The following is an 18,274-nucleotide window of genomic DNA, read 5'->3' as shown; positions in this document are numbered from 1 at the left end:
GCCACTGCACTCCAGTCTGGGCGACAGAGTGAGACTCCAATTCAAAAAAAAAAAAAAAGCTCTAACCAGAGTAGAAAACCACTGAGTCCTAATCTCCCTCTTTTTGTTTATAAAATAACAATTGACAGATGCAAATGTAATCATATATAATAAAAAGTAATGGTTCTATAGTTTGCAAAGTGTTTTCACATATAGTTTTAAATTTTAATCTTCAAACAGCCCATGAGGTCATAAACTTCACTTTCTAAATGGGGAATCTGAGGCTAAGAGAATGTACGCCTATCTAAGATCACACAGTCAGTATACATAGAACTTAAAACACTTAGAACTACCACTTAAAATTCTGAGATTCTAGATTGCAGCTTTTCTTCAGAGCAGTGGTTCTCTCCTCCCTAGGTACAATGGAATTCCATGCAGAGCTTTCAAAGCATACCCTAGCCTTATAACAGGTCATTTGCAACAGATTCTCTGTGGATGAGTTCTAGACGTTAATATGGTTTTGAATGGTCCACAAATGATATTAATATGCAGGCTAATTTGAGAATCTCTGCCCCATAATGACTAGACAAGTTTGGAAAACATGAAGTACTATACAGATATAGCATGATGGTTTTAATCTCAATTTTTTGATGATTAAGCATGAATTCAAAGTGGAAGGGAATGATTCATGAACAACGAGCTAGACAGGTTTGGATTCTCTTTCCCAAACCTGTTCTCTTTCTGTTGGAACTTCTCTGATTCCCCAGAGCTCATGACAACTGTCACAGGTTGAATTTAGCATGGCACCAGTTATCTATTAACACCAACAGAAGGCTGGGCACGGTGGCTCATGCCTATAATCTCAGCACTTTTGGGGGCCGAGGTGAGAGGATAGCCTGAGCCCATGGGTTCAAGATCAGCCTGGGCAACTTGGCGAGATTTCATCTCCACAATAATCAAGAAAAATGAGCCAGGCATGATGGTACATGCCTATGGCTCCAGCTACTTGGAAGGTTGAGGTAGAAGAATTGCCTGAGCCCAGTAGGTCAAGGCTGCAGTGGCCATCAGCATGCCACTGCTCTCCAGCCTGGGCGACAGAGTGAGATTCCGGCTCAAAAAAAAAAAAAAAAAAAAAACCAGAAGAAGAGATGGAGCAGGATGGGGAAGGAAGAGAAGTCAAACTATGATGTGAGCCCGACGAAACCTGGCCACCCATAAGAGCTCTGGGGCATCCAGGGCCCTTTACAGTTGTCCCCAAGTGGACCAGATGGCTTTCCCTTAATGTACTTACTGCAATCAGTCATTGACTGTACTATCCCATAGAAACTCGGAGTGAAGTGGTTCTCTTCAACTGAGGCAAACCCTGCAGGGGCCAACAGCTGAAGCTGCCTACTGACTAGACACCTGAAGTGGGCAACAAGTCTCTTCTTGAAGAGAGGCCTGAGAAGCACATCTCATGTGCCCCACAGTCTACCCTTCATGCTGCTTGAAACAATTCTTCGCATATGTTTGGGAGACAGCTCTCCTGGACTCCTGAAGGTCTCTCTCCCTGAAAAAACCTTTGAAGAGGAAGCTTTTGAAGAATGAACTACAAGCCCTGAAGCTGCATCTGGGCCTGAGCTCAGTTCATTGTCTCCTTCTTTCAAGATCCATTCGAGACTCACCTCAACCTCAGCTATGGCCTCTGCTGGTCTTGGTGGCTGACCTGATATAGCATTCCAGATCTTTATCCATGAGGAGTCCAGGTTCTTGTTCACCATGTCTTCTCAGACAAGGATTTCTGCCGTGTCCATTAGCCATCACAAGTGGACGACATAGAACTTGGAGGCCCCATGTGGATCATCTGGGTGCAGCACATAATATTCACTGTCCTCCTTGTGTAGCAGCAACTCTACCTCCTCTCTTCAATCAGGGTTAAATACACCCACCTAGATAGTGACTTTGCTGCCCCTGGGCCTAAAATTCTTCATGTGCCTTGAAAACACAGCTTATAATACAGTGATATATCAGTGGTATAAACAGACTAGCACTCTCTTTGACTGCTCATTGATTTTTCTCCTGGGGATGCCATGTTCTAGTGACCGTCTTAGTAACTCTCTGTGAATCAGGTCCTTTTGGGAACCCCTCAGCCCTGCTGCTTGTTATTAAAATTTCATCTACCTGACTTTGAGAAGTTACTCCCCACCCCCCGGCCTCCGTTATCAGTGACTTAGCATCCCCATTGCTGTCAGTGAGCCTAGTTCTGTTATGGACTCTCCTACAGTCAACCCTCAATTGCAAAGTAAAGGCCTCTACAATCACATACAACTTTTCTGTAGAATATCAATGGTGCTTAGCAACAGCCCTTCAATCTCATTGACCTTGAAGTTACTATCCACAACCTCCCACTATTATTTCTTTCTTTTTTTTTCCGAGTTGGAATCTTACTCTGTCACCCAGACTGGAGTGCAGTGGTCACTCCCAGTCACCTCAGCCTCAACCTGTTGGGCTCTGGCAATCTTTCCGCCTCAGCCCTCCAAGTAGCTGGAACTACAGGCGCGCGCTGCCACGCCTGGCTAAATTTTTTGATTTATTGTAGAGATGAGGTCACCAATTTGCCCAGGTGGGTCTTGAACCCGCGGGCTCAGGCAATCCACTCACCTCAGCCTCCCAAAGCGCGGGATTACGGGCTGAGCCACCGAGCCCAGCTCCCCACTATTATTTCTAAAAGCCTCATACGTTATACCTGCTAGCCTCCCCCCAGATGTAGCATCCCAATTCACCATCAGAGAGAATTTTAACAACTGGACTGCCACCTTGTGCCAGGACACATCTAAACTCCACCTGCCATCACTGATGGACTCCTCGTTGTCAGCCAGGCAGCAAGTGACCTGGCTTCAAATCCCCATCTTATTGTTGACTTTCTGGGACCACTCCTAGAACCAACAATCACAGATTAAGTTCTCCAGAAGGAAACTCTGAAACAGGAATTTGGCTTGCAGGGTATTGCTAAGGCCCAGCCCCTGTGGAAGGAAGAAGTGACAACAAGATTGGGCAGAGGAAGAAGTAGATCTAAGATACAGACCCAGAAAAGCCTCACCCAGCCCCACAGGGAGCACTGTGACACACGGAGCCTGTCAAAGTTGCCCTGCATTGGGCAAGAATTATCCAGCCTTTATATTGAGTGGGATCAGTAGGTGTCCTTGAGCAAGGAAGGAGGCTCACTGCAATTGAGCAAATCCTGAATAAGAAGACAACTGGAGGCCATCTGCTTAACCCTGCGACTAGGCAGGAAATCCTTCTTGAAAAGGGACCTCGATAGCCCCTCTCTTCATGCAAAACAGCTACCATAATCTTCAAATCAATAAATGTAGGAATGGTCCCTTAGCAGCCTAGAGACTAAAAGCCTCTTTTGTAAAACCTAATATAATGCTTGATAAGGGTCCCTGAAACATGAGACACTTCATGTTGCAGAACTTCTTACAACAGGTGATCATATTTCTGTGTGCTAGACAATAGAATCATGAGTCAGCCCAGCATCCATATTTATGGGGACATATGCAGAAACTGGTACAATTCATCCCTTCACTATAGTACAGATGATAACTGTTTCTGTGTAAATACAAGATAAATGATTTTCTATCTTTGAGGAAAGTATTGTATACATTTTGAAAGGGTTTGTATCTCTGCAGATGCATCAAGCATTTTACTGAAAATAAAAATCTGGCCAAATTTTAGATGGTCAAAAACATGGCCTCACTACCTTCAGCTTTAAACCATCCATAGTAATAAACCAGATAAAAAATTACTCTCTAGTCTAAACTCCTCCCACTAATTTAGTTCCAACTGGGTTTGTGTTAGAAACCTATCATCAGTTAGTGTATAGGAGGGAAAGGCACCTTGTACAATTACTAACCCTTAACAAGCTCTCAAGAAATATTCATTCTTTTTATTTCTGCCTTTATATTCTTGCCCTCTCAGAGTAAATATGAAACTCAGGTATGCAAGAACTGTAATTATTGTGCATTACAACACAATAATTGAAATTAATGTCCCATTCAGTGTCTTATTCTTCTAAATGACTTGAATTTCATCAATTCAGACTGTTTTTCTGACTTTTTTTCTGGGGGTATTGCTAGTTCTGAAGGGTTAGATACAGTCTAAGCGTTTGGTGGAGGATCAGAAATGACATCCATGCATACAGTAGTTCAACAAATATTTATTGAGCATCTAGTACTATGAGCCAAACACTTATCTTGGCCTAGGGATGCAACACTACACAAAAAACAGATAAAGTCCCATGCTTAAGACATTGACATTGTACTGGAGAAAGATAATACAGCAGATTAGCAGGGTTGAAAGTGTCTGGCTTTTGCCACCTCTGCAGCCTGGTCTCCTTTCTCTTCTAGTTTGCAGTCATCATTCTAAACTTCCAGTCCCAGGTATGGATCTCAATCACTGTTCTGGGAGCATTCTGTAAAGCTTTCTTAGGCCCTGTGTCTAGATACACAGGCAGCAATTTCTACTTGACTTTTCCTGATATTCTGGGCATAGGCAGCTCTGGAATCTTGCCATGCTGCCAGGTTTTCCCCAAGGAGAAGAATATGGGTTGTCTTATCTCAAGGATCCTCAGGCCTTCTAACAGCCTGCGTACCCAGGGAAGAAAAGTGAGAAAGACACAGAACTGGACCACTTCCATGGGTCCTCACCAAAGCTCTACCTCTCCCTGACTCTCCCTTCCCTGGTCCAGAAAATCTTCCTGCAGTCTGGCAGCAAAGTAGCCTGGCTCTTCATCTACCTTCCAGTCTACTGATTAGGCCATACGCTGACTGCAGCTCTGAAGCCTTTGGCACTTAAGGCTTTGAAACGCAAAAATAGCCCTTTGCAATTCAAATGCTCTGCCTTGCAAAAATCAAAAAACACTTCCTTTGCTTGTCTGCTGTGTCAACCCTGCACTGAGGCCATAAACTTTGCTCTGGTGACAATCTTAGGGAAAGGTAAGAGGTACAGGGTGGGTGGAGAAGAAGTCTCAATTGTTATGTCTTATCCCACTTTGTCTCAAATGATACTTTGACTTTCCCTGAATGTCCATTATTCTGTCATTAATCTGAGAGTACAAACCGCACTTCAAAGGTCATTCAGCCTTCTATCCAATACAGGAATCTCAAACATCCTGCCTAAATACTTCTCCAGATGGGGAACTCATGGCCTTTTTATCTATAAAATATTCAATAACTTTGATAGTTGCTCCCAGTATTTTTCTAGTATATTTGGAGAAAAAATACATACCAAATGTGAATAGTAGTAATATCTAAGTAGTGGTATTATGAGTGATTTTTATTTCCTTATTTTGACTTACCTGCATTTTCTGAATTTTCTATAGTAAATATGAATCCATTATGAAGCAGCCTTTTCTATTTTCACAACACTAATTATTCCTGTGAAGGTAAAATTGGTCTCTGGGCCAATTTCAGTAACTGGATTAAAAGGAAGATTTATGTTTTCTTCCATATCATGGCCCCTTGTATTGTCATCATGGCTTCCCTAAATATTCTTTTCTTCAAACCAAATACCTGCAGTTCCCATGCTCTTCCGTCTAGGAGACACACTGCCAGGCACCTTCTCCTTGGTGCACTTGCTAATTTTACAGTATACCCTTATGTCAAGACACTGTAGAGAAAAACTTATTTTTCCTCCGAAAGTAAAAGCAAGCACAGAGAATTGAATGATGATACCCAAATTACAACAGATCCTCCCTTAGCTATTCTGGGACCTTTTAAACAAGGAGACAATTTTCCAGAAAACTGCTGAAGATTTTATGTCAGTGCCCTTAATGAGAAGTGAAGAAGCACTTCTCCTCACATAGATGAAAAGGAAAAATAAAAGAGTGGTTGAGGAATTCTGACTCTGCATACTGAAAGTATTCCTTTTACATTTACTTACCATTGCAAGGCAAATATTTAAGTTCTATATTTTCCACTAATACCTTATAATTAGGTACACTAGTCTGCTTGGCTTAATTAATGCTGATCCATGTACAACACTCAATATTCTGTATAAAATGTTACTAGCATATACTCATTTTTTAATAGCTTTATTGAACAAATTCCGGTAAAGAATAATGACGTTCTTATAATTAATTTATTTCTAAAATTATTTCCTACATAATATATTTTCTAGCCTTTCTTCCCAAAATACAGAGCAATATCTTCCCAGGATGTTGATATTATCAGTGGTTATTGGTATATCAGCAGAGCTCAGGGAATAAATATTAAGATTTCTTTTACTGCTGAGATGGTTAAATATGGATGGCTAAAACCATTTTAAAGCTTGAGGAAAAACACCTAAGGGATCCATAACTGAAATTCTCAATCATTTTACTAATAGCGTATTTCCCTTCACAATGAGCAATTAATGCTTTCAGAAGTTTGTTGCGTGAATTTGGGGGGAAAAGGTAATACCTTTTGTTTTGTTTTTCCATCTGAACACCCTTCTCATCTGTGTAGATATATCCTTGGGTTTGAATTAGGTGATTAAAAAAACCAAAATATTTCACCCAAGACTACTTGCTGACATGACTCACTTCATTCCTAAGTCTTCCTCAGGCCTCAGGCCTCACCCTTAGGAAGTCCCTGGATTTTAAATCCCAAATTCTTGAATCTCAGTTATTTGCTGAAAGAATATCCCTATCCCAGAGTAATAAAGATCTGCATCTGTCACCTACTTTCCACATGGCTTTAATCAAATTATTCAGTCTTTCTCAGGCTCATTTTGTTCATTTCAAAAAGGTCATCTGGAAATTTTATTTTACTGCTGAAAGAAAAGGAAAAATTGGGAGAGGTATCCCAAATATATAATAAAGTTACAGTGATTTAAGCAGCAAAGTACTGGTCCAAAGTACACACAGAGCTCATCGGGTAAGCAGGATACACGAGATATGTACAACTAAGTGCAGGAAACTGCACAAGAAAGATAGCATCACAAATCAGTGGCGAATGGTGATTTAGGCAACAAATGTTATTGGAGGAATTAATGAGACTGGAAGAAAAATAAAGTTAGATGGCCATCAGATTTCATATACTAAAACATATTTAAGATGAGTTAGAGGTTGCACTTAAAAATGAAATCATTTTAAAAACTAAGAGAAAACTATGATGATATATAGCTGATCTCTGCATGGATGAATGTTATAATAGTAAAAACAATGGTAGAAATTCCAAAAGAAATAGTACTAGATATGACTGCATAAGAATTTAAGTAAATAAAATTAAGAAACACAAGAATTGGGGGAATGTTTGTGCAATAGAAATCATGAAAAGTTACTCTTCTTAATACATAACAAACTTAGAAATCCATATATATGAGGATATTGTCTGTTAATAATAAAGAATTCGAAGCAGACTAAGAGCCCGCCAGCGGGAGAATAGTTAAATAAATTGAGGTATTTCCATACTATGAAATATAACAACTTTTTTAAAAAGAATAAGGTATTTTTATATGTACTGACTTGGAAAGATGCCCACAACATATAGTTAAGGGGGGAAAAGCAAATTATAGCACATTATGTATTTTTTATTTCATCATCTTTAAAAAGGAAAAAAATTATATATATATATATCCATATATATATTTATATATATATATAAAGATAGGTAGATAGATAGATAGATGGGTAGAAAAACATCCAGAAGGAACACCCATCTGTTAATTATAGTTATGAAAGAGTCTGAGTAGAAAAACAGGGGCAGTTTTTACTTTTTACTTTAGATTAGTCTGATTAGTACATTTTTCAAAGACTATGCATTAGTTTTGCTATACAAAATAAATAAAATGGGTTAAATAAACAAGCATACAATGATATATTCTCAGTAGAAAAGAGGGCAGGAGAGAAAATACACATGGCTGCTTGCTCACTTTTGTTCACTTCCTCCCCATTTCCTAAATTCAAAGAAACCTAAGTTCAAAGAACAACAGACCATTTTTTACCTGTGGAGATTATTTTTAGGAGACTAATACCACATGACAATAATGCTAACAGGACTAATAAGAACTCCAATACGTTGCCATGTTTTAAGAAAAAAAAAAAGAACCACAACTAGTGCTAGTTCCCAAGGTGCAATTCTTGACCAGACCAGCAGACTTGGGAACTTATGAGCAATGCAGTTTATCAAGTTCCTTCCCAAATTTGCTAAATCAAAAATCTGAAAGTGAAGCCCAGCAAACTGTTTTTTGTTTTTTGTTTTTCATTATTTATGTATTTATATATTTAGACCAGGAGAGAACTTGTGTCTTAATTATTCCAAATTATTCTTAAGAATAGTAAAGCTCCATTGATCAAGTTGTTACTAATCCGCTATTTTACACTAAGGCAGACTTTCTCAACAGAAGCACTATTGTCATTTGGGGCTGGACAATTCTTTGTCGTGGGGAACTGTTTTGTGCATGAGAATGCTTAGCAGCATCCTTTGCCCCAGCCCACTAAATGCCACTAGCAATCTCCCACCCCACCCAGTCACGACAATCAAAAATGTCTCCAGATATTGCCAAATACCTCAGGGGCAGCAGTATGGGGTTTGGGGCTTGGGGCTTGGTATAATATTGCTCCTGGTTGGGAACCACTGCTTAAAGAGATACTCCAAAATGTGGAGGAAGCATATATGGAAAGGTATTTTTATTTATCAATTTCACTTGTATTAAGAAATCACAGGGCACAACCCATCTGTCCTATATAAGGTAATGACTAAATGACATATACTGCATATATGACATGAAAAGCACTCATGCTAGAAGTGAAAAATGCTGGATACAGAATGATGTAAAGTGTATTTTCTCAATTATGTACGTAGATAAATTACTTAAGCATTTATATCATCTCCAAATGCTAGTAGCATCATTCTCCTGCTCAGAACCCCAATAATTGATCCCTGTCACCCTTAGAATTAAAACCCAGATTTCATTCCCTGAATCACACCAGGCACAACATCACCACTAGGGCGTTGTACCGTACCTAGAATTATCCATCCTCTCTGACATTACCACCTCAACAGGACACTGCCCAAATCTCCCTTCCTTAGCGAGGGCTTCCTTAAGCACCCTATCTGCTACTGTGGGGCACTTCCCAACACTCTCTGCTCAATAGAATAACCTAGGAGATATTCAGAAATGTTCACGGCCTAGCCCTGCTCATACTAAGTAAATGAGAATCTCTGAGGGTGGATTCTAGGCCATGAGGATTTTTTAAAAGCTTCCCAGAGTCAGTGGAAGCACCATTACTTCTCTTCTTAGAGAGAAAAAAAAAATAGTACTTCTTTTCTTGAAGCACTTCAGTGAAATCACATTGTATATTGATTACATTTATATTGTTTGCTGTCTTTCCCCAACTAGATTTTAAGTTTAATCTGGGCAGGGATTTTGTCTATTTTACTCATTGCACTATACATGACATTCAGAATAGTGTCCAATGCATAGAAAGAACTCAATAAATTTTTGAATGAATAAATTGTTACATTGAGTTACCAGTGTTTTTAATTGTATTCTTCAAAACTTTTTAACTTTTCTCTAAAAGTCTGTAGTACCTTATAATCCAAAAAAAGAAATTAAAGCTGATTTTAAAATCTGTCTTTAAAAATTGTTATATATTTGAAATACGGTGATTAGCACATAGAAAGTACTCAACAAATAGTAACTACTGTTCATGTTTCTTTTGGTATTATCTACTGTGTTAGGAGTTTGGCTGTGATACTCCATTCTATCTATGGTCGTTGTCACCTTACGGAACACATACTCCAACTAGAAATCAATTATTAATTGAAGCCTATGTGCTACTCTTTTTTTTTTTACTTTTAGTCCTCACATCTTATTAAATATTCTAAATATTGCTTTAAAGAATCTTTAGAATATCACTATAATGTCCAATCAATTAAAATATGAAACAAGTGAATAATTGAAAATGTTTCAATCTTCTGCATTGAAATTAATGCAAAGAGGTTCTATAAATGAAAAAAATCAGGCCGTGTAAGCTCTCAATATGCAACTGCCATGTAAAACTCCTTTTCTATAATGTACTTTGAATGAATTATATACACATGGCTTTAAAGATTATTATTTGAAAACAAAAATGTCAGAATATAGCAACAATTCTCATTTAGGATAATAGTTATTAATTTATTTTCAAAAACAATAATGATACAATGTTTTGATATAAAACTGAAGACTTTTTTATTAGTTTAGACCAGTGGATTTATCAATTGACATATTAAAAAATGACTTAATTATCTGTGAATGACCACCTTGAAACACACTGATGTTAAATGCAAAAACACTTGTGAATGCTCTTTGCTTCTGCAATACTTGAAAATCTTTCTGACATACAACTATGACTTTATAGAAGAAGGTGAAATTGCTGTTAAGCCCTCAATCTTATAAAAAGGCCAGTGTAGACAGCAGTATAGTTTGTGCAGATTGAGGGTAGGCAAGCATATGGTTAGCATGGTTCCCCCTCAAAATAGTTATAGCACATAGGAAGCATAAGTTGAGCATATTGAAAATTTATTCTATTTTTAACAGCCTCTCTTCAGTTAAGTGGTCAAAGCCACAATTAACATTTCACATGCAGTGGCTGAGCTATATTTTGCAAGCCAGGTGTGACCTGATGGCAGGAATACATTTACCACCACACTCTCCTCATTCAAGTAAAACCATCCTAAAGTTATGTGTGTTGGAAAATCACAACATTCCATAGATAGGGAGGGGAACATTTCTAATACACCTCCATAACTTGAGAGTTGTCCTGCAGGCAATTATGTGGCTTTGAACACTCTTTGCAAGTCACTATGGTAACAGCAAAGTACAAACTTAAAAGGTTAAGTTTGCATCCATAAATCTGTTTGGAGCTGGACTATTATTAAATGTTTTGGTCTTCTTAATTCAGTATTAATTTTTAGTTTTATGGTAAAGTTCTCTTCATTCTGAGCCATTTGGCTATGATTTTACGCAACTAAGATATTTCTTTAAATTAGCAATTCAGTTCATTTTTGGAAAAACTTACCCAGCATAGGCTTTTTTGAGAGGATTCTTTTTTTGTCTGGGGTCCAACATCTGTAGCACTGGATTATAGATTGTTTCTAAAATAAACTTAAATTGATGGATCTTTGCTCCTTCCATTTGGGCCTGACAAAAGGTAGCTCTGACATTTCCTCTTCTTTTTATGTTGTAAGCTGTATATCACTTTTTAGCTCTTGCCAGAAAAATGAATTCTTACTCATTTTAAGATTTTATAAACTTGAAATTTACTTAGCAGTGTAAGAATTGCTTTTACTATGAATATATATGAAGTGCTATCTCATGAACAAATTCATAAAATTATAATTATTTTTGCCAGGCTATTTTAAACTAAACAGTATTAATAAATAACCTTTCTGAAAAGACTTGCAGTTTCTCTTTTCTATTAGTTAAACATGCGTTAAACTTTGGACTCTTCATGTTACTTAGAGTTAGATATCTTTGCTATAAGGATTTCTTGGAAGCAAATTAATGGTAAGTAAACACACAGCAAGAGGAAATCCTAAATATTGACATAAGATCTAAATGTTGTTGCACCTTCTTGCGCACCCATTAACTCACTGTTCCTTCATCTCTCTAGCATGTCTTTGCCCTGCCTTTCTCATCAGATTACTTCTTTTGTCTTTCGTTTTGTCATAAATGGGGAGTTTCTTTCATTCCTTTGCTAAAAACAGGTTAAATTGTAGTTCAAAACTCACTACACTGTCATGGAATCTAGGAGATAATGAAGTCCAAGCCCTACCCAGGTGTAGACCTAGCTGGAAATGAGACCACAGTCCAACCCTTTCTGAGTTAGCCGCTACAGAGCTGTGAAGCCAGGGGTGGCAGAAGAGGATGAAATCCATAGCCTTGTCAGACTTACATGTAATAGGTGCTTAGCAAAACACACTAGAACAGCATTTATTAATATACACTCTTCAGTGTTACTCAGAAAAAAGGATCTATGCACAAGAGTCAAGTAATTTAAGGAAGACACAAGTTAAACAAAGATGAGCAGGGATATTTTTTGGCAGGACTTTTCTGAGCCTTCATTATGCTTTTGTGCCTTGTGAATGTCTATGAAGAAAAAAATGGCACACAATTTTCTCCAAAACTTTTACTTTGGAATGCCGTTTTTGTGAAGCATGTCTCAGAAATGGAGTCTGGAGGAAACCACTTTAGTGAAAGGAATTGCCAAACCTGTGATAAAAAATGTACACAGTTCTAAATCAGATGCGCCCCCTCCAACAATACAACTCAACCGCGGTTAAGCTTCTTGGAAGTACAACTTACTGTTTTTGAGAGTTTTCCACCTTAGATACTAGATTGAATTATTTTTTCCATGCAGGGCTTTTATTTCTTTCAGCAGCCTATGTTTCTCTTCTACATATGTTTTACTAGTTGAAGCCTTCAGAAATAATGGCACTTGCAATGCCCAGCTGGTCCCCACAGTGAGAGTGAAAATTATGGTATCTACTGATGTGAGGTAAAAAAAAAAAAAAGTGATATAAATAATTTTGCAGGATAGTATTCTAACTATATTTTTGAAACTGTGGTTGATTCCCTGTGTAGTTCTAAATCAACCACTTAACTATTTAGCAATCTAGCAAGGTAGGGAATACATAAGTTCACATTTGGATAATGACATTTATAACAGCATTAATACATTTTCTTAGACATCCCCAGTTTGGGGATCTTCTTTGCTAGACATATCTACTCTACATAATAATGTTTATTCTATATAAAGTGTATTATATATAATATACACCTTTTTATTAGCTTTCTTAACTACATCTGATTTTTCTAAAAGTTATTGTATGTAACTTGATGTTCCCAACTCAGGAAAAAAATTCCAAGCTACTAAGAAAATTGAACCAGCTGTAATAAGAATGTAACAGGAGTACAAAACAATGTATTATTTTGAAATTTTCACTTATAACAAGATTATCTTAAAGCACTCATAAGTTAGAGTTTTATTAAAAGCAAATGGAAAGTGTGCGTAGTAAAGGACATGAAGGATACACGTTTGAGGTGGAATAAATATTTTATGGTTACACATGCATAAAAGCACAAAATGAACATTTGTCCACAGCAAATTCAGAAAACTGATGCATTAGCAGAAAGTCATTACAGGAGTCCCCCTCCATGGCCCACGCTAAGGTAGCAAAGTCTTCCCCCAAGAGGCACTCAGACTCACAGCTCAGCCTCTGACTTCGTCCTACTTAAACTCAGTCTTGGTTCCCTCCCCTAGATTTGGCCCTATCTGGATTCTAAGACCAGATCAATAAACAATAAACTAATAATATACCTAATAAACTAAACAATAAAAGTAAAAGGAGTTCTGGGAGAAACAGTAAATAGTCTAGCCCCGATTCAACCTTCTTGTTCTCCCCTAATAGTCTGAATTCCACTAGCTGTATCTTTCTAGTATAACAATAATCACATGTAGAACTGAGTTACCCCTTCACCCATCCAAGTTCCTGCCAAGATATAGACCTCTCCCAGCTTCCACCCCCATAACTTCCTGTCAGCCATAACTGCCCCTTTAATAATCATCTCTTGGACCTCCTTTATTTCTATTCTCACCTCTGAGGGTATGACTCGGTTTTGTCTCCCAGCTATCCTAAACCTCACTGTCCCTGCACCAACTGAAATTACAGCCGTAATTAAATAGGTAAAGATATCTTCAATCCTCAATCCATTTTTACATCATCCCTTTCCCCTTTCAGACTCCTTGGACTCCAGGTCCTAATATTCTAATACCTTCTTGACCAAGACAACCTATATAGGCCATTCACCTTCATACTTTCAATACTTTCTTGCTTTTGATTCTGCTTTAGGCCTACAACCTCTAAGCCCTGTTCTCTGTTAGAGAAATTTTATCAATTTAGACTTGATATAAATGGGCAAAGTTGTTAAAGCCACTTTCACCTACAAGGTAATCAATTGATTACTGTTATCTTTCTTTATATTTGTCTTTAACAAGTGTGTGGTGGAGTCAATGAAGAAGTTGGTATCATCAAAAGATACTCATTTAAACCCCCAAAAGAAAAATCTGTATCTCCTTCATTGTGAAATTTACCAATGACTTTTGGGAGAGGCGTAAGAGAGATCTTAAATGGAGGTAAATGGGTATGATAAAGAGAAGCCAAAGCCCATGTCATTTGTCCCTACTACAGATAGGAAGATGCCTACATCATTCAACAGGTTTTTGGTAAATGAAGTAGCCAAGTGGCATAGCTTCTTACATTCCAAAGAAAATTTTCATTTGATGTCTAGGATAATTCACTGATAATCTAAAATTATGAGAATCTCTTCCAGAAATGTAGCCATGCCAACAATGCTCATAGGTACAAACTCTCTCCATTTAAAGCAGAAGAAAAAGGAGAATGGGAGGAAGAATATCTTGAATATTCCATTTAAATTTAGGAGTCACTTTGCCCACGATAAATCTACTATTACCAGGCTATCAATCACAATTCTACAGTGAAAAATGAAAATTCAGACCCTCTTATGTTGGATTATATAATCACGTGGAGGGTGGCAGGGTCAGCCCAGGAGCCATAACAGACACTCTGGCAATAATGCTTCCACAGGAGCTAGATCCAGACTACTTGGGTTTGAACTTCAGCTCTGCATGCCGTTGGCCATGTCACCACTCAATGCCTCAATCGTCTCATTTGTTCAATAGGCATAATAATAGAAGCTACTTCATGAGGTTGTTAGATGATTAAATGAGACAATAAAAATTGCTTAGAACAATAGCTGATTGTTATTGATATTGGTCAGACCAAGTACATTTTGCTGACCACAAGACATGCCATGAACTTGTGCTGTGGGCAGAACATGTAGCTTTGGCCCTTCTCGGTCACTTTCAGGAGAGGAAAGTCATGTCTTCTTAGTCATCAACATAGTTCTTCAGAGATTCAGGTTTGTAAGGGAAAAGAAATACAGTAGTCCCTTTTTATCTGCGGTTTTGCTTCCCACTGTTTCAGTTACCCAAGGCCATCCCAGTCTGAAAATATGAAATGGAAAGTTCCAGAATTAAACAATCCATAAGTTTTCAATGGCATGCTGTTCTGAGTAGTGTGATGAACTCTGTGGCCCAGCCGTGAATCTTCCCTTTGTCCAGTGTCTCCATACTGTCTACATTCTGTCTACACCCATTAGTCACTTAGTAGCACCCTCAGCTATGGGATTAACTGTCATGGTGCCACAGTACTTGTGTTCAAGGAACCCTTCTTTTACTTCACAATGGCCCCAAAGTACAAGAGTAGTGATGCTGGCAATTCAGATATGCCACAGAGAAGCTATGAAGAACTTCCTTTACATGAAAAGGTGAAAGTTCTCGACTTAGTAAAAAAATAACAAAGATGCTGAGATTGCTAAGATCAACGGGAAGAACAAATCTATTCACAAAATTGTGAAAAAGGAAAGAGAGCCCGGGCATGGGTGACTCAAGCCTGTAATCCCAGCACTTTGAGAGGCTGTGATGAGAGCATTGCCTGAACCCACAGGTTTGAGACCAGTCTGGGCAACTTGGCAAGACCTCATCTCTACAACAAATTAAAAAATTAGTCAGATGTGGTAGCATGCACTTGTAGTTCCGGCTACTTGGAACGCTGAGGTAGAAGAATGGCCTGAGCCCAGCAGGTCAATGCTGGGGTGACTATGAGCGTGCCACTGCACTCCGGCCTGGGTGACAAAGTGAGACTCTAACTCAAAAAAAAAAAAAAAAAAAGGGAAAGAGAAATTTGTGCTGGTTTTGCTGTTGTTCCGCAACCTGCAAAAGTTATAGCCACAGTGTGTGATAAGTGTTTGGCTAAGTTGGAAAAAGCATTAAATCTGTGGGTGGAAACATGAACAGAAACATGTTCTGAATAGCTGCAGTTGGGTTCAGTACTATTTGTGTCCACTGGGGGTTATGAAATGTATCCCCAAGGATAAGGGGGGACAAATGCACTGCAAGTCTTTCCGCTTCTGTGACTCAGAACAATGGAGGCCCACCCAAGTCAAACAAAAAGAGTCCTCTGAAGTCCAACCAACTTAACAAATGTTCCAGAGACCCCCATTGTCTCGTAATAAAGCATTCCTTTGCCTGGTTCTGTTATCTACACTCTTATATCACTTGGGTCAGGATGTCTGGTAGAGTGAAGAGTTTAGAACTTTTTAGCACCCTCTTCTTCCATATGCTGTCCTTATTTCCTTAACATCACTAAAATCTCACTCTTCTAAGTTTGAATATAAAACCAAGTAGGCTTCCGTTGTAAGAATAGCATTCTTTTTTTAAGTCTTTGTTTTTAGGATGGGGCTTTATCTTCTTTTTAGGAGTCCCGTGTTGAAACAGGCAAGGTACTGCCATTATTAAAACCAAACCCTAATGTCTCCTTGGTATTCCAGCTCTCCATACAATCCTCATACAAGCAAACAAGTATTTGATTCCAATGGGACACTTTTCTGGTGCAAATGCTACAGGATTCTGCATTTTATTACAGCATAAGCTAAATTGGTTGTCCAAATGAATGCCCACTTAGAATGTTGCCATATATCTAAATGTCTCAGAAACTATCTCTTCTACAGAACGTATTCCGGTTAGTGTTTACCAGGAACAATTTACTCACTTCGAATCATTAAAAACTTAAATTTTCTCAGTCCTTATGTCTACCTTCAATTATTAGTTATGCATGTATCATTCTGTTTATTTTGTTTACGTTTGTATATATTGTGTGCACGTCTCTCATTGACTGTAAGCATTTCAGAGTTGAATCTTGTTAACTCCACAGTCATTTTTGCTGATTAATATATTTATTCACTCATTTCACAAATATTTATTGGGTATCCATGATTTCCAGGTATTATGGGGGTCAAAAGTTGGACAAGACAATGTAGCCTTTCCCCAAAAATCATAGGTTCTATTTCCATATGGTAATGTGTGGGGGGTAGAATATTAAATACTGTTTTAATATAGTTGTTTTTCCTGAATAAGAAATTTTTTTATAATTATAAAGTAACCACAATTTCACTTCAAGAGCCAATGGAATCTCTTTTTCCTTTTTCTCTCTCTCCATAGGATAGTGGCCAAAGCCTCCAAGAACCTCATGTCCACACAAAGCTTAGGGATTGTATTTGGACCCACCCTTCTGCGAGCTGAAAATGAAACGGGAAGCATGGCTGTACACATGGTCTACCAAAACCAGATCGCTGAGCTCATGCTGAGTGAGTACAGTAAGATCTTCGGCTCGGAGAAAGACTGACAGATAAGACAAGTTACTGAATATGTTCACATCTGTCTGGATGCCTAATATTTTCACATTTCTGTAAACATATTTCTGAAATATTTTTTTTCCTTTCAAGCGACAGATGCCTCATTTTGTGAAAACTTCATGATGATTTTTGTGTTTAAGTTCCAAACATTTGAATAAAATAATTGACAATATTTGTTATAAGTGCTCTACATTAACCCCTTTGGTGCTGTTCCTCCTAACACTTCTGGGAGCACATCACGCATACCTCATGCTATTGAATAATGTGCGGAGTACAGCACATACCTAAAAGTTGCTTAATGCTGCTCCAGGGCATCGGGTGTGTGGTTGTGTCCATGTATGTGTGAGTGTGAGTGGTTGAGAATATGGGTATGTGTGCACACGTGTGCCTTCTCAATATCCAGTCTGCCTTGGTCATGTCTTCATACTCCTACTTGTATACAGACCGAGGTGGGAAGAAAGAAGCTAATAATTTTAAAACAGAATTAAAGGGATTAGGTTCCCAACCAAAACAGACATATTTTATCTTTCCAGAACATGTTTGTATATATAAATATAGCCCAGCTATTCTCAGAGCTATACAGTGAAATTTATAAATACAGCATGTTGAATGGCAATTTTTCTGAAGAAAAATGACAGTCCAAAGCATTTGCCATTGGATAGTTTTTATAAATACTATTTGCAGTACCATAAACATACTATCTTATAAATTAGAAGCAAAATTAGTGCCCTGCAATTTTGATCTTTATATTACACAGGAATTGCTTGACTGCTCATTTTTAATGTTAACATCCATTTTGAATCTTCGTCAAACTGTATATCCTCCTTTTCCCCAGCTATGTCATTTTATGTCGAATTTTTATTATGCTTCTGAGGATGCTTTATTGGTGAATTATATTAAATCCATCTAGAAAGAACTTTTTTTAAAGCCTTTTTTTCATATGCCCTAAGGATTACTTGACTAGACTAGGATTGCTTTATCCATTTGATGGTTAGTTTCAGTTGTCATGGAT

General features: G+C 38.0%; 1 protein-coding gene across 1 annotated transcript in view; it reads left to right on the top strand.

Moving 5' to 3' along the window:
- The window catches only part of LOC103257192 (rho GTPase-activating protein 15-like), a 140,996-nt gene extending 123,562 nt beyond the window's left edge, over positions 1-17,434 (top strand). The window contains exon 4 of the mRNA XM_008054919.2: positions 17,069-17,434. Coding sequence (XP_008053110.2) covers positions 17,069-17,252 — 184 coding nt within the window. The 3' untranslated portion in view covers positions 17,253-17,434. The remainder of the gene's footprint in view (positions 1-17,068) is intronic.
- Positions 17,435-18,274: the final 840 nt, after the last annotated feature.

This window comes from Carlito syrichta, unplaced genomic scaffold, assembly GCF_000164805.1.
Source record: "Carlito syrichta isolate Samal-C Ts95f unplaced genomic scaffold, Tarsius_syrichta-2.0.1 Scaffold301613, whole genome shotgun sequence".
NCBI lineage: Eukaryota > Metazoa > Chordata > Mammalia > Primates > Tarsiidae > Carlito > Carlito syrichta.
The sequence above is the reverse complement of the archived record's forward strand: the minus strand, read 5'-3'. Positions and strand labels throughout refer to the sequence as shown.